We start from the raw sequence: 21,844 nt of genomic DNA on the forward strand, positions 1-21,844 counted from the left end.
TCCACCAGATACCCTTGCATGATGAGAAGATTGGTGTTTGGTGTTCCATTTCCGCCACACGCGTTATTGGGCCCATATTCTTTGAGACGACAGTGAACAGTGACGTGTATATGGGAATCCTGGAGGAGTTTTATACACACTTGACCGAAGAGGAGCGTCAGTTATGTTACTTTCAGCAGGACGGTGCAACATGCAACACATCAGCTGCATCATTGTCCCTTGTGCATGAGATGTTTACACCAGAGAGGACAATCAGCAAAGGCTTGTGGCCTCCTCGGTCACCAGACTTGTCCACGTGTGACTTTTACTTATGGGGACTGTTAAAGGGAAGAGTATACGAAACAAATCCACACACAATTGAAGAACTCAAGACCAGAATCCAGGATGTCACCAATAGCATTACAACACAAGAACTGACAAGGGTATATCTCCTCAATCTCCTCAATCTCCTCAATCTCCTCAATCGTGCTCACATGTGTGTTGAAGTGGGCGGAGGACACTTTCAGCACCTGCTGTGAAGGCTGCTGTGAAGGTGAGTAGTCATATTCAATACATTACATTTCATTTATGTGTTGTAGTTAATCATATGCAATACATTACATTTCATTTTATGTGTTCACTTTACGGGCCAGTTTTACGTGCCGCACCCTGTATTTGTCTTATGCAGCTCAAAATTTCTCCAGATGTTAACTTACCCTAATACTGGTCTGGCGGCTATTTTACAATATAGTGGACAAATCCTTCATTGAATATTTCAGAACTTTTAGCATGTTGTTATTTACACCTTTCCGAAGTTGTGTACCTAATTTCGGCTTATTATGATTTTGGTAGGGATTATTGTATAATTTGACTAGACTAATAGTTAACATAGGCAATATTAAGTATTGCAACTCTTTCAGGAACTCTGGCTTACCCTTTGTACAGAAAGGAAGTGAAGGGAAATGAGTATAAATTATTTTACTATGCATTGTTCTTTTTTTGTAAAATAAATGAATTTTTAAAGTGTTCCTATGTACCCTCGTATAAACACATTTTTATTCCTAGTTAATTTAAATTCACCTCGTCAACTTTAATTCAAATTAAGTACAGATAAATAAGGATGAATTTCTTCAAATTATGACTTTTGTTCTTTTTTTTTTAACAACCTATATACGGTAAACAAATTGTAGATATAATAGCTTAGCTAATTATATAGTGTTAATATTTAGTATTATTCAATTCTACTTCAATAGCAACTATTTGGACTGTGCAGTAGTAATTATTGTTTGGCTTATTTAAATGTAAAATGTTTACTTTTGCTGGATAGATACACAAGAGAGAAAAAATTATCTTAGAAACCCAGGAGATACGCTATACTCATTTGCCCCAGACCTTAGCTTTATTCAAGGTTATTGTGTTGACTTTCTTCTTTATCTGCACGTGCCAACAGCGTATCGATGTTTCTTTCTCAGTAATTGTTGGACAACTCAAACAGTTAACGCTGTTGTTATTATGGCTTCCATGAAGGCAATACAGTTCAATTTGAAACAAAACAAATTATCGCTTGTAAATACAGAAATTCCAAAGCCAGTTTCTCCTGAAGATGTAATTGTGAAAGTTGCCTATGCAGGAATATGTGGGACAGATCTTCATATCATTGATGTAAGTATACTTAGTTAATTGTTATCAATGTTTCATATTCGCGTTTTCCAGACTCTGGGTGGTAGATCCAGTTTCAATCAGGAAGTTGGACACTAGTTTTAAGTGAGGAATTGAACACAGACATAAGCAAAATATTCGGAATTAAATAATACACAAACAAGCAAGAGAAGGTAATTTTTAGCAGGATTGTAGACGAGCGTGCTCATGTAAAGCACTCACGGGAGCGTTCTCGATTTTGCGAGTTTTGTCATGAGGTAGCGCACTTTTTAAAAATGGAGCATGAGTTATGAGTTTAACGCGAAATATGAGTTTAAGAGTGTTGAGACCTATCATGCTCAACCTCTAGCTCAGCTCATGCTTTAACTAATTGTTTATCAAATTTCAATCAGGTGTTTAGAAGTTTATCGGTCGTCTAACCTCTGAGGACAAATCTCATTGAACATTTGTTCAATGAGATAAAGATACCGGTAAGGTCGGTTCAACATCTTAAGGAAACATATTGTCACTATCCATAAAGCTCTACCAAATCTGGAAATGGTTGAAATTTATTTGTACTTTTTATACTTCCGGTTTCAGTATTGATTTCCATAGAGCAAAAACGGTAAAAAAAAATATATTGAGAAGCTGTTTTCTACTATTGATTCAAATTCCCAAAAATAGGTTCCACATCCTAGGCTAACCCTCTATTTAAACCAGAACTGGTAGACACCAATCATTTTCGGTTTCCATATTTATTGCTATATATCGCAAAAAAGGGAACATATAGCGACAAGCTGTTTGTTGTTGTTGTTGTTATTATTGTTGTTTGTTTGTTTGTTTTGTTTTGCAATAGGTTAGACATCTGAAGAGAAGATATGATCGTCAGTACCCGCAACACTCTACTAAGATGGAAATATTTGAAATTTACTAGTAATTCCGGTTTCAATATTTATTTTCAAAGAGCAAAAACGGTAAATGATTTCGAGATTTTTTTAAAATCAATTTAGCGTCCCTAGAAAAGTTTCCACCTCCTTTCTTAACCCTCTATTAAAACCGAAAGTGGTACAAATCAACCAATTTTGGTTTCAAGTTTCATCGCTAGAGACCAGAAAGGGTAATAAACAGCGACTAGCCTAGTTTTTTTTTCTTTTTTTAATCGGTTCAGTATCCCAAGACTAGGCTTCATATCCTAGGCTAACTCTTTACTCAAACATGAAGTGCTAGAAATAAACTATTTCCGGATTCTACGTTTATGGACATAGAACAAAAATTGCTACAAATAGTTTTATGTCATTGGTTCAATGCCTCAAGAGAACATATCATAGTAACTTGCAACACTATCAAAACCGGAAGTAGTTCAGATTTACTAGTATTTCCGGTTCCAATACTGATTTTCAAAAAGCAAAACAGGCAAATGATTTCAAGAAGCGTTTTTTTTTTTTTTTCAATTCCCAGAAAAGGTTCCATATCCTCCGGTAACTTCTATTTAAACCAGAATTGTTAGAAATCAACCTTTACGGCTTCAATGTTCATCGCTATAGAACAGAAACGGTAAGAAACAGCAACAAGTGTGTCTTTTTTTATAATCGATTCAGCGTCTTAAGAGAACATAACATCATCACCCGCAACACTCTACGGAAACTGAAAGTGGCTGAAGTTTGCTAGTAAATGTGCTATTTGCTAGTAATTGACTTTCAGGGATTGGTAAAAAGACATCAAGAAGCGCTTTTTTTGCAATCGATTCGGCGTTCCAAGAATAGGCCCCATTTCCTCCGTTAACCCATTATTAAAACCGGAAGTGGTGGAAATCAATCGTTCCGGTTTTAAACTTGATCGCCATATAACAAAAGCGAACTTTCTACCGAAACCAGAAGTGGTTGAAATTTACAATTTACAATTTCAATCCTGCTTGTGATTGAGCCAAAACGTTAAGGAATATCGAAAAACGGTTCTTGATACAGGTTACTATTCCAAAAATGAGTTTTGTTTCAACATTCCGAAAGAATTGGGAACTACGTTTTTTCTTTGTAACTATAAATTCCATAGCAATTGTGTTTGCATAAACATATAAAATGGAGTGATGCATTTTTGACGAGACATTAGAGGCGCAAAAATTCACCGGGAGCAGTTGTAGGGAGAACCAAACTTCCAAAAAGGAATTTTACAGGATTTCTCGCAATTACTCTTTCCACGTATGTCGTGGGGGCCAGGATATCATACCATCTGAAAACTGGTTTTATTCTAAAGAAAATGACGTATAAACGAAGGATTTTGGGGTAAATTGTTCTGAAGAAGTATTTATTTAACTGAAACTACAATTTTCTTTCAAAACTCCGGGATGCAAAAGGGTTAAATTTGAACATTGAATTAGCATACTATGAAAGTTTACCGTAGTTTCACTCTGTAAACAGAATGGCTGAAGTATATGTTTTTTATACTCAACGAAAAGTGATGTTAGAAACAGTCGCTGTTAATTTTTTTTACTTTCTAGCGACGAAAGGAGAGAAAAAAGTATGTTGATTATAAGAAAAAACTTATTTACATATTTCATGACCTATAGATACTGAAAAAAAAGGTGATTTTTCGACATCTGTTCGTCCTGATGTATACTTGCCTAGAGGCCATACCGTTCAATGTATCCAAACCAAATTTTAAACTTAAGGTTTTTATGTGATTATCCAGGTTTTTCTTCGAGCTTTTTCTACTCCTAAAACTAAGGGTAGTTTACTTGTGTGAAAATCAAAACTTGCCATTTTCTCAGAAACGGATGTTACGATTTAGTTTATATTACATAAATCAATTTCTCAGAAACAATCCCATCATGTGGTATAAGTCACTCCTGTGGGAAAAATCGAGAAGTAATTAATTCTTGGATGTGAGTTTTTTTCGGACGATTCTTTTAAAAAAACAACTCAAGCGATTTTCTCCATGTTTCATAAATAAATATTTCCTTAATAACCTGACAATATTACATAACTCACTTGTGCTAAAAGAATCTATGAGAATTGCTTATTCTTGGGGCATTTTTTTTCGGACGCTTTTACTTAAAAAGACTTAGGCGATTTTGATCATATTTCATAAAACAAAATTTCATTTTAACTCTATAATATTTGTAAATTATTCGTTACCAAAAGTTCACAAGGGGAAGTTTACTCTTGGGGATGAGTTTCTTTGCAAACTACTTTATCAAAAGCGACTGTAGGTAAAGAAAGAACTAGTGGGGTATCTTAGCATCCCTCTCTGTGTTCCAGGCTTAAGACGTATTATTTCAGGAGGAGGGGTGGCAAATGATACCACTGTAGGTGCGCCAAAATATACTATTGCACGGAGCGGCAAATTGCCTAGTGCTGGCCCTTGACAGAACTAATATATTAATACTAACATTAAAAAATGCAAAATTTCAATATCTACATAAAATAGTTTGCGTTACATTGCGTTAATTGCAAATGTTAGTGTTATAATTGGATTGGTTTAGATTTTGGGTTTTGCATGCCTTTCAGCGACAAGGCTACATGGCACGTAGATATACAACTAATATTGAATACGAACCACATGAGCTGTCGCCAATAATCGAACTGGAGTCTCCTACGTAGTGGTATAATAGCACCAATAGAATCAAGTGAGAAAAAGAGGACTCGCTTTTGAACCCAACGAAAAAGCTTTTTACGTACGTAACGGACATTTCAAGGTTCGTGTTAGAGCTCAACTGCTACATGATAGCAGTGTTCCCATAGTTCTAGCTCTGGAGTGGGCTAAAAAAAAAAATACCAATCGAAACAAAAAGGGCTGAATTCCTTATTTTATACCAGTGTAAACATTTCAGCAAAAGATAAATTGGAACACGCTGAAATACCTAGAAACAAGCCATGGTTCAACCAGGAATGCATCAAACTAGCAGAGAAGAGAAAACAGGCAAAATTTCGCTGGCTACAAACTCCTAATGAAATAACTACACAGAATTTCGCAGATACCAGGCGGGAAACTTCCAAAAATTTTAGAAAAAAGAAACGCGATTTTTTGAAAGCTAAAATTAAGGATCTTGAAGATAATAGTAAAAATAAAACATCCGAGACATGTATAAGGGGATCAGCGAATTTAAGAAAGGCTATCAACCTCGTGCTTATATATTAAAGAAATCTGACGGTACAGTCCGCACTGATACGGATAGCATCTTAAATAGATGGAAAGATTTCTTTTACGATATGCTTAACAAGCAACCAAAAACTAGTGTGCGTGGAGAAAAGGAGATACACACCGCAGAACCGTATATTCCAGAACCCAACCGAATAAAAGTAGGAACCGCTATAAAGAAATTAAAGAAACACAAATCTGCGGGTGTAGATGAAATTCCGGCTGAGTTAATTTTAGTTGGAGGCGAAAAATAGTGGAACATGATACACAAACTCATCCTCCTTATCTGGAACAAGGAAGACTTGCCACAAGAGTGGAAAGAATCAATAATTGTTCCAATTCACAAGAAAGGCGACAAAACTGACTAATAATTATCGATGCATTTCTCTTCTGTCAACATCCTATAAAATCCTTTCAAATATTTTATTAGCAAGATTGACCCCATACGCAGATGAAATTATTGAGGATTATCAGTGCGGATGTAGACGAAATCGATCAACTATCGACCAAATATTTACCATTTGCCACATACTCGAAAAAAAGTGGGAATACAATACCCCGGTACATCAACTATTTATTGATTTTAGAAAGGCGTACGACTCGGTTAGGAGAAAAACATTATACAACGTTGTTACAGAACTTGGAATACCGAGAAAGCTAATTAGATTGATTAAGATATGTTTAAATGAATCCCAAAGTAAAGTACGGATAGGAAAATTTTTGTCCACGAGCTTTCAGGTCGAAAATGGCCTGAAACAAGGAAATGCGTTGTCGCCATTATTATTCAACTTTGTTCTGGAATACGCTATAAGAAAAATCAAAGATAGCAACCAGGGCCTAGAGTTAAACGGTATTTACATGGAAGTGCGTCGAGACCGTAACACAACAAATTATGGGTGCGTTAAAATATTAAATAATACTGTTGATAAAGTGGATAGTTTCAAATATCTAGGATCAATATTAACACAGGAAAATCATATTCACGAAGAAATTAAATGTCAACTAAAACCAAAGAATTCATGTTACTATTCGGTTCAAAATCTCTTGTCGTCGCGAATTCTGTCGAGGAATTTGAAGCTTAAAATATATAAATCGATAATCATGCCTGTTGTTCTGTATGGTTGCGAGACATGGTCGCTTGCACTGAGGGAAGAACCTAGGCTGAAAGTATTTGAGAACAAGATCCTGAGACGAATATTTGGACCCAAGAGGAACGGGAATGGGGAATGGCGAAAACTCCATAACGAGGAAACTCCATAATTTGTACGGTTTACCCAACATTGTTAGGGTTGTCAAGTCTAGGAGGCTTAGGTGGGCAGGCCATGTAGCTAGAATGGAAGAAAGTAGAAACGTTTTCAAAGTCTTAACTGGAAGACCAATCGGAAAAGACCATTAGGAAGATCTAGGCGCAGATGGGAGGCAATATTAAGATGGATCTCGCAGAAATAGGAATACAAAGTAGAGGCTGGATGCACTTAGCTACGGATAGAAGTCAGTGGGGAGCTTTTGTGAACGCGGCATTGAACCTCCGGGTTCCATAGGCCATAGAGTTAGTTAGTTAGTAATATATGGCTCTATAATACGAAACTGAAAGAAAGTTCTATAACACTCTCTTCCCCTCCTCTCTCTGTCTCCAAGAGTCTAAATCAAAAAAGTGCTCTTTTTAAAAAATACTTTTTAAAAATATCCAAATATCCAAATAGGAGAAGCACGAATAACCGTGGAAGTAGATGAAACTTTTCTCGCACGTAGGAAATATAACAAAGGCCGCAAATTAAAAGGGAAAACAGTTATCATCTAACGAACGAACTAAGTAACTCGACGGCTTATAGGACCCGGAGGTTCAATGCCGCGTTCATAAAATTTCTCCACTGACTTCTGTCCTTAGCCAACTGGATCCAGTTTCTACTTTGTATTCCTATTCCTGCGAGATCCATCTACGCCTCTCCCATCTACGCCTAGCTCTTCCTAATGGACGTTTTCCGATTGGTCCTCCAGTTAAGACTTTGAAAGCGCTCCTACTTTCTTCCATCCTGATTACATGACCTGCCCACCTGATTCTCCTGATTTGATGACCCTAACAATCTTCGGTAAACTGTAGACCCTATAAATTATGCAATTCCTCGTTATGAAGTTTTCGCCATTCCCCATTCCCGTTCCTCTTGGGTTCGAATATTCATCTTAGGATCTTGTTCTCAAATACTTGCAGTCTACGTTCTTCCCTCAGAGTAAGGAACCTTTCGCAACCATATAGAACAACAGGCATGATTATCATTTTATATAACATGATCATTATAGGCATGATCATCGGTATGTATTGTAGGGAAACGAAACACGCCTCTATTTCAAAATGATCAATAAACCAAAACAGTATTATGGGCATATATGAAAAATAGCCCATCTAGAGTTATTTGTTTCCCGGTATATTCGAATTACGAATTTTCTACACAAAGTCCGTAGCGTTATGCGGTGCCACGTCACAGAATGAATGTTCAACAGCTTTAACCCTTTATCGACTGTCGGGACTTGTAAGTCCCGGTGTTTCAAGGTTACGTTTCCTATCACGTAATAGCCCTTGTGTTGCCAGCAACCTGTCGGGACTAACAAGTCTTTCTTCAAACACTTCAAGGAACGATCACAAGATGGTACAAGCTGTTTACGAGCGTTGCTGTGTATGTGTGACAAATATAATTTCGCGCGTTTGAAGCGTGCTGTTTATTTGTGAGTCGTAGTTGAGTGTGTTCTGATTTAGTCTAGATTTTGTGTAGTATTTGGAGCTTCAGACGTTCGTGGATTTTTTGTTACTTGATCAGGTATAGTATAAATAATACAAATATAAATTTTAACAGTTTTTGTATTATTGCGCGTATTATGGGGTAAAATTACAGGTGGACCCAGAAGTCCCGTCAGGCTTGTAGGCAGAGGCGGCATCAGGATTTACCTTTTTGGGCTATAAGTGGTGTGCTCTATTTACAGTGAAATTTGCTTTCGGTAATATCTAAATAAGAAAAATGTTTTGTAAATACTTAATATTCCTCATTTCGTTGCCTCGGATATTCCAGGACGGGTATCCAAGCCCCTTGTATCACCTAGTGTCGCGTTGCCTTTAGTGTTTTTTTTTTTCAATGTTGGAAAATATTACAATCTGCGGAAATTGCGTAACTATGTTTTTCGGTTCCTTTGTAGGAATAATGTCTAATATACTCGACGATAAGGAAATAGAAGATATTCTTCTAGAGGATATTCCGTCAGATGTTGAAATAGATACTCCATTTGAAGATAGTAGCAGTGATGAGGTACAGGAGGAAACTATCAATTCCTTGGAAACTGTATCAGACAATCCAGGTTCTTCAGCGTTGCCTCCGACAGTTCCATTTACAGAAGGTGAAATTAGTGATGATGATGGTGATGATGATGTGGCAAGTGCAAAGACAGTAAGAAACTTTCAAAAACAGGATAGTGTAACGACTGCTCCAATATTTTCGTTATCTCGGGGTGTAGTTCGTAACTACTTTTTGCCGGATTTTTCTCCGACAGACGTTTTTCTGAACATTTTTTCAAGCGAAATTGTTAATAATGTTGTTTTTCAAAGCAACTTGTACATTCAACAACGCAACAGGAAAGTGAAACCAATCACAGAAGAAGAAATGTATGGTTTTATTGGTCTGCAGTTTTTGTTTGGCTATCACATGTTACCGCAAACGTGTCATTATTGGAGTACCGACCAAGATCTAACAGTGCCGATTGTGTCTCAGACAATGACAAGAGAAAGATACAAACAAATTCTGTCCAATGTGCACGTGAACGACAATTTGGTTATTCCACCTGATAACAAAGACAAATTATACAAACTTAGACCATTAATTACATCATTGAATGCAAATTTCCAAAAACTAAGGCTGCCAGATCAGTACCAATGTATTGATGGGAGCATTATCCGTTTCAAGGGCCGATCAAGTCTCAAACAATACAACCCAATGAAACCTGTGAAAAGAGGTTACAAGTGTTGGTGTAGAGCAGATATGTCTGGATATGTCTACGAATTCGACGTATATCAGGGTAAAAGTGAGAATGAAGATAAAGAAGAAAAGAAGCGTTTTGGTCTTGGAGGATCCGCAGTAAAGAAACTAACATCATCCCTGCAAGACAACAATTTTATTGTTATGATGGACAATTATTTCACTTCTTTGGAACTGTTCGAGTATTTGAAATCGCAGAATATTTACGCATGTGGGACAGTTCGTCCTCAACGCAGCGGGCTTCCACTTCTGGCAAAAGATAAATATCTGAAACGCGGCGAATACGATCATCGAACAACAGATCAAGGAATAACGTACTTCAAGTGGAAAGATAACAAGTGTGTTCACTTCTTGTCAACTTATCATGGTACTGAAACCATAACTGTAGAACGTAAGACGAAAGATGGTTCAAAGATAAACATTCAAGCTCCTTTAGTCGTCAAAGACTTTAATAATCACATGGGTGGTGTAGATAAGGCCGATATGCTTCGCTCCCTTTACGATCGTGATAGAAGAGCAAAAAAATGGTGGCACCGACTTTTCTTTGCATTTCTTGAAATTGTATTGGTAAACGCATTTATAATATTTTGCGACCTCTATGAGAGAATGCCTTTTCTGTTATTCAAACGTCAGGTGACTCAAGGACTACTCACTAAAGGACGTAAACATTGTCAGAAGCGTGGTAGACCAAAGCAGGATTCATCACCAAGCGTGGGACCAATCAAGAGAAGAAAATCCAAATTTTCCAGAAGCAATGATATTAGGCTTCAAAATCGAGGTGCACATTGGCCACAATTCGTAAAACAGAGAGCTAGATGTCAACTTTGTTCTTTCAAGAAGATTGAATCGAGACCACACTCCAAATGTGGACTGTGTAATGTGTTTTTGTGTGTGAATGAAAAGAAGAATTACCTCTTTGAATTTCATCATATGTGAGTAAATCAATACAGACTGCTTCGAAAATTTGGATGTAACTAAACTCAAAAATGTTGTTCCTATTAGTACTCAAATATCATTTACAGTTCTGTTATATATGCACATACGTAATGTTAGTTATCAAGAAACCTTCTCTGTAGTTTTCAAGTGATTCGTGCTGTATGTTGCATTATCATTCAATATTGTACTGAAATTTTATACAGTTATTATTTCTATGCTTATTTACATAATTGAAGAAGAAAAATCAGAAATTGTATGTAAAGATACAAACAATAAATCATGATTATAGTATTAGTAATTGCTTCTAATTATATCCCTAAGACACTAAAATATATGATTATAAAGACGTCCGAACTAAAAATATATTATAATTATTATGTTAACTCGTTGTTGCCTGACGGGACTTTAAAGTCCCATAAGTGAAAACACGTGGCCCATGATGATAATCATCAAATCGATCGATTTAATGGTTACTTGTACGCATTTAGAACCCAAATACGAAAAAATTATATTAAAATTCAAATTAATATTTAATTCGGGTCATAAAGGGTTAAAGAGTCCACCGCACAGTATGAGCAGGCCCGTATTTAGGTATATGCTATTCGTGCTCGAGCACAAGTCGGCGAAATTTTGGAATTATTTTTAAGATTCACAGTAAAGTTATATTTAAAACTAGCAATCTACAGTCTCATGCAGTGCGAGAAAATATGTTAATGTGTTTAATTCACTGTAATTACAATAGTTATTAATTAGCTAGCTTATCTGATTATTTTTGGAAAATCATCTTCTCCCATCCCCACTCCCCAACTGGTGAGGATGAACTTGAACGTCATGAAAACTGATTCCGTTAAAGTCAGCGACCTCGAAAACTATGAATTCAACACTAATATATGTCGTTCTCGATTACTTTTAAAATCTCGCCCCCTTCCTGGGGAATGGAGTCTGGACTTGAACTGGAATTGAATTAAAACTGTTACTATTCATCTCAGCGACCCCGAAAACTATGAAGTCAATTCTAATATTGGTCGTTTCGGGGCACGGCAAATTTTGTACGGGTCAGTGAATTATTTAGAGCACAGGGGCGCACAATATATAAATACGGACCTGAGTATGAGTAACGTGAGACGTAGGAAAACTATTACTGACATTTTTGAAAATGTGATATTTGTTAAATAGTGCTGACTTGGGTAGAATTGTACCAACTTTTTCACAAAAGGGCCTGAAAATGCCAGCGTGGTACCAACGGACCAATGAATGACAAAAAGGGCTGAATTTGGTACAATTGTACCAAGTGTGGAAAGACTGCAAGGTAGAGAGCTCAACTGAAAGATCTCAGCAATGCTTTTTTGTGATTGGCCAAAAGTTTAAAATGTCAAAAAAGAAATGTTTCTAATTGACGACACTGGATATATAATTGGCTTGTATCTCTCTTATAACATGTTTTTATTTTTAGTATAAGTCTATAACATTTCAATTGTGAAATGTTACTTTGCTTCAGATCAAAAATTAAGAAAACTCAATTTTAAAAACCTTTTTAGTTAGTTTTTTCATCATCTCAGATAGGGCTAAGAAAATCTTGATTTTATTCTGACTCAGTACCCTGGAAGAAAAACTATGATTAGAAAAGCATGAGGGGAAAAAGACACAAGGGACAAAAGTTACGTAATGTAATGAAAAACGTTTTTGCTCTTCTTTGTAACATATTTTCCAAAACTCACATGTAAATGATTTCTCCCGAAACTGAGATCCAAGTAAATCGCTTTCTTGTATTTGAAAACAGTAGATTTGCCTCAATTTTATGAAAAATCGGTAAAAATTTCCGTAATAAACGTTCGCATACTTCCCTTATAAATTAAGTGGAAAACTTTTGTGATTGTATAATCGGTTCTTGAAGAACCAGAGATTTATTCATTTCTTGAGGTTCTTTGAGTTAGAAGAGACCAGAAGTTTCCAACTAACAGTAAAAATTCTAAATATTATTCTATGCTACGTGACTTATGTAGGTGAGTGGGTCATAAAAAAATAGGTTAAGAGGAATTTAACCACAGTTACAAGTTACATATAAAAGACTGCCGTAAATTTGCTTCGGGGGTCCGGTCAATACGGTGGAGAGGCAAGGAAGTTGTCTTTAGAAGCCTCCGTCATTTAAAGCGTTGACATGGATCTCCCCCGCTCATCAAAGGTTGGATCTTCTGGTCTCTTCTGCCAAGTATTAACGTAAGTGACAATCCTTATCTTATCCTAGAATATGGATAAATGACCACTTGTGATTTTTCAATAGGAAATGTTCAAGATTCTTACCATGCAGTAGGAAATGTCTCCCACTTAGATCTCACTTTTGTCATTTCAATTAATTAGTTTTATATTGTTTTTTTATATATATTTCAATAAATTATTGTAATTATCCTAGCATCTTTTCGAACATCATATGCATATTCACGTTCTCTATAATTAAAACTAGAGGTGTAAATTATAAAGTAGTGACAGGCATTTTGGGAAACCTATATTCTATAATTTGTTTACATTTATTAATCGGCATTATGACAATCAGAATTTTAATTATGACAATCAGAATTTTAATATTACACCCCATATTAAAGTGCATCATACAGTACTATAGTATATAATACACATGAATTAACCATGCTTTTCTTTAATAACAATAGTTTAAACATGTGAGAAAATACGGTATGGTATATAAAGAAATCAGTAATAATTATCTGTTAACCAACATAATAACATATCTCTTCCATTTTTAAAGGGTTGTATGCCATGCAAAGAACAAGATTTAACCTTAGGCCATGAATTCAGTGGAGTGGTAACAGCTATAGGTTCTGCAGTGACTCATCTTGTTGTAGGAGATAAAGTGGCCATAGATCCAAACGAGTAAGTAACAGCGGAATGAGGTTAACATCTAAATACTACAAAACTACTTTTTGAAAAGTATAAATGTAGCAACTTTTAACTAGAAAATATTATTTTCAAGTAAGGCTCTCTGGCGGTTGAAAATTTGTTCACATTACAATAAGCTCGTTTCTATCGTCGTTTATGTAATACAAATATTCGCAAAATGAATGTGCTAAAACCACCAGCACCGTAACTTTCCGGACCAGATTTTTTTTCTGGGTGGGGGAAGCATTAATACGCGTATTTTGGCCCCCTAGAAAAAGTTTTTCCTAATTCTTGGACCCCTTCTTTCCATCTTTCTCTTACTCTTTATGGGCCCGCCAGAGCCAGTGGGCCCTTCCGCACGGCAAGGTCTGCGGGACTGTTAGTTACGTTCCTGGGACCATTCCATACATGATAAATTAATTAAGGGAACAATATTGACAAATCGAATAAATATTATTTCTAAGGCCCCTGATATACTCTATATCGAAATGGGCCCACAATTCATTTTTGTTTTATTTACCTTTTGCATGTTGTTTTGTTTATGTAATGTAGTAAACCTGTTTGATGCTTCATTTATGATTTCATGTTCGTATCGTTTAAGGAGTGAGAAAATTTTGTCTTAAAATGGGCTTCCCTGGGGGGTTGTTGCCCTTTGCCCCCTCCACAAGTTACGGCCCTGCTAAAACATTTGGAATTGAGAAGATGACATGTTTATTTTCTCAGTATTTGTAAATAACACTACCAGATATTTGAATAATGAATCAATGCAAATCATTATTAGGAAAAAAATAGAGAGCAGGAATAAAGCATCTCCGTATCTGTATGATTGTTGTTTTTTATTAAAATTTGACTGCAATATGCGTATACAAGACTGAGTTACATGTTGTATCTTGTTACATGTTAAAGACTGTTTGTTATTATCTAGTACATTTTAAAGATATTAAAGTCTAAAGCTGACAAGATAATTTATGGATTTCTGTTATTTTGAAAGATGGTCAATCCTATTTTAATTGATTTTTTTTTTTTTTTTGCGAAGTTCTTCAATAACAGTTCTTTGCATACGCATGTAGATTATTTATATTATGTAATCAATTTCTTTAAACTTGCCTGTTGAGGATTGAATTAGCTAAATAAAAGTGGTAATTTACACATTTATTTACTAAATTTTAAATCGAAACTCCATACATTTAATCATAGGCGGCTCTATAATATAAGCACAAAATCACTGTCTTCCCAACTAATACAAAAAAAAAAAAAAAAAAATTAAAAATATGGTCATTTATACCTGTATACGAATGCGGAGTGACCGAATAAAAAAATAGTTATTTTAATATGGAGTTTGCAGCCCCGATTGATGTCTATGAGAGTTTGTCAATGATTGATGTTACTCTCTGTTCATACATTGTGGCTTGAATCTTTCTAGTGATCGCCTACCTGACCGATCAGCCTTTTAAACGCTTATCTTTTACGTACAATGTAATGAAAATTTTTTCGTCATTGAAAAGAACAGGAATTCATTTCGGTCGGTACGTAGGATATCAGCAGAATAGGAAATAGGGCAGAGCTTAAGCTCTGTGGCTGTGGTGACGAGCTCAACACGAACGAAGCGAAATAGATTTTTCCATTTCTCGCACACACACGCATATACATATACATATTAAAGAATGACTCGTCGTATCGAGGACGAGAAGAATCTATAGGAAAAAAATAATAAATAAAAATACTTTCTTAGTGGCATACCAAAAAAGCTAGTTAGGTTAATTAAAATGCATTGAAATGAATCCCAAAGAAAAGTCCGGGTAGGCAAATTCTTGTCCACGAGATTCCATGTAGATTATGGCCTGAAACAAGTAGATGTGTTGTCGTCATTATTATTCAACTTTGTTCTGGAGTACGATATAAGGAAAATCAAAGATAGCAACCATGGCCTGGAGCTGAATGATATTCACCATTTAAGCGGATGATGTATATCTGATAGGGGATGATGGGAGAACAATAGAAACAAATGCAGAGGTCTTATTAAACGCTTGCAGGGACATTGGCTTAGAAGTAAATGCAGAGAAAACTAAATACGTGGAAGTTCACCGGGATGATTATACTGCAAATTATGGATGCGTCAAAAAGTCAAACAATACTTTTGATAAAGTGGATACTTTCAAATATCTAGGATCAATATTAACAGACTAAAATCATATCCACGAAAAAATTAAGTGTTGACTGAAAGCAGGGAATTCGTGTTATTATTCAGTTCAAAATCTTTTGCCGTCATGAATTCTGTCGAGGAATTTGAAGCTTAAAATATATAAAACGATAATCATGGCTGTTGTGTTGTATGTTTGTGAAACATAGTCGCTTACTCTGAGGGAAGAACACAGATTGAAAGTATTTGAGAACAAGATCCTGAAACGAATGTTCGGACCCAAAAGGAATAGGAATAGAGAATGGCGGAAATTTCATAACGAGGAGCTACATAATTTATACCGTTTATCAAACATTGTTAGGGTCATCAAGTCTAGGAGGCTCAGGTGGGCAGGTCATGTATCCAGGATGGAAGAAAGTAGGAACGCTTTTAAAGTTTTGACTGGAAATCCAATCGAGAAACGTCCGTTAGGAAGACCGGGGCGCAGATGGGAGGACAATATTAAGATGGATCTCGCAGAAATAGGAATAGAAAGTAGAAACTGAATCCAGCTGCCTGAGGACAGGAGTCAATGGAGAGCTCTGTGAACGCGGTATTGAACTTCCAGGTTCCATAGGCCATAGAGTTAGTATACTTTACAATTTCGAAATTTCATAACAAACACGTGATGCATGTTTACGCAAATTTTTCCCCAAGTATTTAGGAAACGAATTAATGTTCTTGAACCATATTTTAAATTCAATTATCACCGAAATGTTCCTATGAAAGCAAAAATGCAAGCCAGATACAAATATATGTGTTACACTTTTAAATAAGGAGAGAATAGACAACTATCAAGTCATAGAGGGTAAGCTCAAGGTGGACAAAACTCACGGAGGTTCAGTAAATTCGGCCCCCGGTAGACTTGCGGAATTTCATTGATATTTGGAAGCTTCCTTGTGGATATATGGTCTGCAAACGCGTCTTCGGCATGGAATACAAGGATTATATTCTCGATAGGAATACGTATGATCGAGAATCCACCTTAAACAGTCGGTCTACGACCTGGTGCTGAAAATGAATTCGCATTTGTTTACAATCTATCGAAGCTGAATATATACTTGGTTCAATGCATCATGACAATATTATCGTAGTCCTATTTTACAAGCTAATAAATATTATAAATATTTGAGAAACGAAGCTAGTTAATTTTTTCCTCTTAGTTAATTTTTGTTTCCGTTTGTATCTAACCGTGAGATTTTTACAGAATCGATTGGCATTGAACCATAGTGGCTCAGTGGTGGAGCGGTCATCTCTGGAGTGAGGGGTCCCTTGTTTGATCCCCGCCCATGCGAGTTCGTGGTGGACAACATCGTGTCTGTTTTCTTGAGGTTCTCTCGTTTCTTCCCTAAATCTCATTCCATCAATTATTTTGTAATTCATTTTCAATAGTTCTTCCGTTTCCTTTGTCTTAAAGAACAGTACCGTGGGCTAAGTAAAGTTAATTGAAGCAATGAGTTGAGTAGAATTGGCAACATCAACTGTTTTTTTTTTTTTATTATTTCTCGAATAGCTGGTATTCTATGTGCTGAGTAAAGTACGTAAATTTAACTTAGGTTCCAAAAACGTAGAATGATTTTGTGACGATGGGAGCCACCACAGCTATTAATTAAGAACGGAAGTATATTACATGCAGTGATTTTTTTCTGTTAGGTAAATGGTTCTATCTTAGCCGTGCTAGTCCTATACGTCTCATGGTTTCATAATTTATTTAGTGATGACCAAAAAATTGGACTCAAACCATTAATGATTTGACTTGACTTGAATTTAGCGTTCCTTTCAGCAGCGAAGCTAGGTGAGACGTGGACCTACAACTTAACGTGGAATCCGAACCACACGAACTCCCGTCGGGAATCAAACAAGGGTTTCGGACGCTAACCGCTTAGCCACAAAGGAGCTCTAAAACTCTTAATGGTGTTATATTTTTTGTATATGAAACATGTATAACGTCAATAAATTCAAACATGTTTTAAAATATCAATTTGTGATTTTAAAATGTTACAAGCACAACCTACCTTTAGTAGTTAACTTTATTAAACATGATTTTACTTTATTTTCAGTGGATGCAGAAAATGTACGTATTGTTCGCAGGGCCAATATCATTTCTGTCCGGAAGGAAGTCTTAGTAATACTATAGGCATCTACCGCAATGGAGGCTGGGCACAATACTGCCGAATACCTGCACACGAGGTGCAGAAACTTCCAAGTGGAGTTCCACTAGCTCACGGTAACTTTAGTAATTTTAAACTATGCAATTATGTATCTTTAGGCCTAAGTATAAAAGAAAATTCATCCTTAAAATATACAGAAGTACATGTAGTGTGTTAAAGAAAACCTAAACACTCGCTTTTTCTTTTTCAATGTCTTGCTACTCTGAATATTTTATATATACTTCGTACAGTCTCTTGATAGAATATAGGGCCTACTCATATAACCATTTATTTTAGTTTAGTTTAATGAATGATGTAAAGGCAATAAGCCGTATTGATATTTTAAAATAAATTGTCTAATAATTGCAGAATGTAATTAAATAAACTTAACAGATATATTTCGGAGCTTTTCATATAGGACAGAAATTTGTGAGCGTAGTTTATGACGTCGCAGTTACATCGGATCTCAGAAATATGTGCAATATTTGTGTTGAAAACAAACATTAGTTCCCCTTAATAGCATCTTATATAACTATTTAATAGGCTATACTTTCAAAAATTGTAACATTTGTTTTATGTTATTTTGTTACATTCAAAAAAGTAGAAAAAGAATTGGAACATAACAAGAAACTTCAATAATGCCTCTTCGTGGCCAAATCACCAACTCGTTTTGTATGAGTAATCACAGATTTGGTTCCCGGTGTGAGTGCTTGAACCGGAAGCAAACTAAAATAGTGGTTTGGACTTCACTTTAAACTATAGCTTTAGTCTCATATAGCCTCTGTATTGAAATGAGACGTTAAATTTCGAGCAACCAACCAATCAGAAAAGTTTAACAAAGCTTGCAACAAAAGTCTGAAAGAGAAATAGGAATTAAGCCTTTACTCGTACGATTTCCGATTTCCAATATGAATGAAGTTATAGAGATTTTATCAATGAAATGGGTGGCTAGGATCTTTTGAAAACCACTAAACTCTCATGTGTATTTGGTGTCCAAGTTTACACTGGCCCCATACCAGTTTTTTGCTCATATCTCCAGAACTAATAAAGCACAAACGAGCACAAATGATACACTAACGAATTACATTATTTTCATTGCTTATGCTTGATGTCCGAGGGCCAAGGTCCCTACCAGTTTTTTTTACTTATATCTCCGGAACTAATAAAGCACAAACAATGAGGTCTGTGCATAAACGAGCACGAACTATGCACTAACCAATGGCACTAATCCTATCGTCTATGCTTCACGTAAGGGGGCAATATAGACATTTTGTTTAAAAGGAAATAGCAAATATTTATTTTATGTTTCCAACTCTGTCTTAAGTTTTTGGCTTATATCTCAGGAACTATTGAAGCACAAACGATAGGGTTTCGTGCACAAACGAGCACAAACGATGCATTAACGAACAGACCTATTTTCAGCGTTTATGCTAAAAGTCAGGAGGGACAAGTTCAGGCTGGCCCCCTACCAGTTTTTCCCTTATATATCCAGAACTAATTAAGCAGAAAAGATGGGGATTCGTGCACAACGAGTAAAAACGATGTACTAACCAATGGCACTAATTCCATCGTTTTTGCTGCACTTGGAGGAAAATGCAAGCATTTTATTTAAAAAGAAATAGCGAAAAGTTTTATCCAGTTTTCAACTCTGTTTTCAGTTTTTGGCTTATACCTCAGGAGCTATTGAAGCACAAACGATGGGGTTTCATGCACAAGCAAGTAGAAACGATGCACTAACGAACAACACTACAGTACTTTCATTGTTTGAACTTGAAGTCGAGTCGTCAGCGTGAACTTAGCCCCTTATCAGCTTTCGGCTCATATCTCTGGAACTAATAAAGCACAAACGATGGTGTTTCGTGCACAAACGAGCACAAACAATACAGTAACGAATGACATTTTCATCGTTTGTGCTTAAAGTCAAGGGGCAGCCTGAACTAGTTGGCCTCCTACTAGTTTTTCTCTTATACCTCCAAAACTAATAAAGCACAAACGATGGGGATCGGGTTCCATGCACAAATGATTCACTAACCAATGACACTGATCCTATCGTTTGTGCTCCAAGTCGAAGGGCCCAGTTCACCCACCTAGAATATTTCCATCGCCGTAAGTCATAATATTATCTCTCTAAATGGTGAAATGAAAGGAATGATTTAGAAATTCATATGTGTTTAATGAATTCATATGAGTTTAATCTTTTTCTTAGAATTATGTTAAACGTGAATTATGTTAAATTTTTCACATATTACTATGTCGCAATTTACAAATGTATTTCTATAACGCACACTGAATATTAATAGTAATGTTTTGATAACATATACTTTACAGGTGCGCTGTGTGAACCATTATCTTGTATAGTCCATGGTTGGGAGAAGCTTGGCTATGTTCCTCATGCATCTAAAATACTGATAATGGGCGCAGGAATCATAGGTAATTTATGGGCTTGCCTCTTCCACCTTCAAGGATACAAGAATGTGATAATCAGTGAACCACAGGAAGCCAGAAGAAAGATTGCACAGAAATTAGGTATGACGGGTACTCTGCTATTAGACAGATTTTGCCTTATAGTTTGTTAGAAATGTGAGTAGGCGTTAACAAAACATTTTATAAATAGAGAATGTTGCAAACGTCATAATAATTCTAAAAATCTATTTTAAAACCTAAAGAGTATTTCTAGCATTTCTTCTTCTTTGTTGACACCTTTTTTCTATATTTATATGGGGCCGACATTCCAATCTTTACATCTTTTGCTCCACTCTCCTCTGCTCTGGGAGCCCTCTATACCCCCCTCTTCATCAAATCATGTATCTTGTACTTCCATCTCATCGTGAGTCTTCCTCGCTTTCGTTTTCCTCTTATATAACCGTTAGTAAATGTTTCATAATAAATACAGCATGATACGATTTAAATTAAAAAGTGAGAGCGAGAAACTTTAGTGTGATGGCCCGTATCTTTTATTTACTCATATAAAGGCAAAGTAAAATAAATTAGGCCCCTAAAACATTTTTTTCTTACGAATAGTGTATTGGCATATTTCCTACAACCTGTGATTCTAATTTTGGATGGTGTCAGAACCCATGTTTCAATTGCAAGGTGAGTTATTAATGCTTAGCACCCTGAAACAAGACTTCCAGTTCGCTTTTAGTATATAAAAGTCCGGCCCCCTTGAGAAAACCATGTCTCCAAAAAAAATCTGTTGGGTACACCCCTGATATTAGAGAAGTGATTCACTTGTATAGTGGATACTAGAGAGTTATGAATTTGTTGTGTTAATGAAGCAATAACACTTACTACACAAAGATTATTTTCTTCCTTTATACTTCATTTTATGAAACCTTTCTTTTCTAAAAGTTTTTTTTTAATGGTTATCATTCATGTATAAACATGAATTAAATTTACCTGTTAAAAAGGCAAAATATCCCTCCTTACTTTTCTTTGGAGTTAAACTGATACGAAATAAGTGCCAGGAATCATGTAACATACATCAACAGCGTTGCCAACAATAACGTATCGTATACATTTCTTTGAGAAACAATACAACTGTCACAACCAACCTCGGACCTCTGGTTTGTCTACAATTTTAGGATTAAATGTTCCTTTTCAAATTTTTAGATTCTATTTATCCTGTAGGAACTGACTACGAAGTGGTGTCACCAAGCGAACTGAGAAAACGATTTGCAGATGGCGACTGGGGAATAGACGTCGTTGTAGACTGCACAGGGTATGGTCCTGCCATGGAAGAGGCCGTTGATTGGCTGTTACCAGGAGGAAGATACTGTGTGTTTGGGGTTGCACCACCAGAAGCCAAAGTCAAGTAAGTGTTTCTGAAAATCTTAATATTAAGTACATACGTGAACTGAATCCCCTATAGCTGCAGGGGCGGACTGGCCCACCCTGCTACCCTGCAAATGCAGGGT

General features: G+C 36.0%; 1 protein-coding gene across 1 annotated transcript in view; it reads left to right on the plus strand.

The window, feature by feature from the left end:
- Window positions 1-1,408: 1,408 nt before the first annotated feature.
- LOC145662654 (uncharacterized) overlaps window positions 1,409-21,844 on the plus strand; it is a 38,140-nt gene continuing 17,704 nt past the window's right edge. The window contains exons 1-5 of the mRNA XM_081728448.1: window positions 1,409-1,641; window positions 13,468-13,592; window positions 17,838-18,004; window positions 20,256-20,453; window positions 21,558-21,741. Of these exons, the coding sequence (XP_081584574.1) occupies window positions 1,492-1,641; window positions 13,468-13,592; window positions 17,838-18,004; window positions 20,256-20,453; window positions 21,558-21,741 (824 nt within the window). The 5' untranslated portion in view covers window positions 1,409-1,491. The remainder of the gene's footprint in view (window positions 1,642-13,467; window positions 13,593-17,837; window positions 18,005-20,255; window positions 20,454-21,557; window positions 21,742-21,844) is intronic.

The sequence above is a fragment of the Thermobia domestica genome, chromosome 10, assembly GCF_964235325.1.
Source record: "Thermobia domestica chromosome 10, izTheDome1.hap1.1, whole genome shotgun sequence".
NCBI classification, from domain to species: Eukaryota; Metazoa; Arthropoda; class Insecta; order Zygentoma; family Lepismatidae; genus Thermobia; species Thermobia domestica.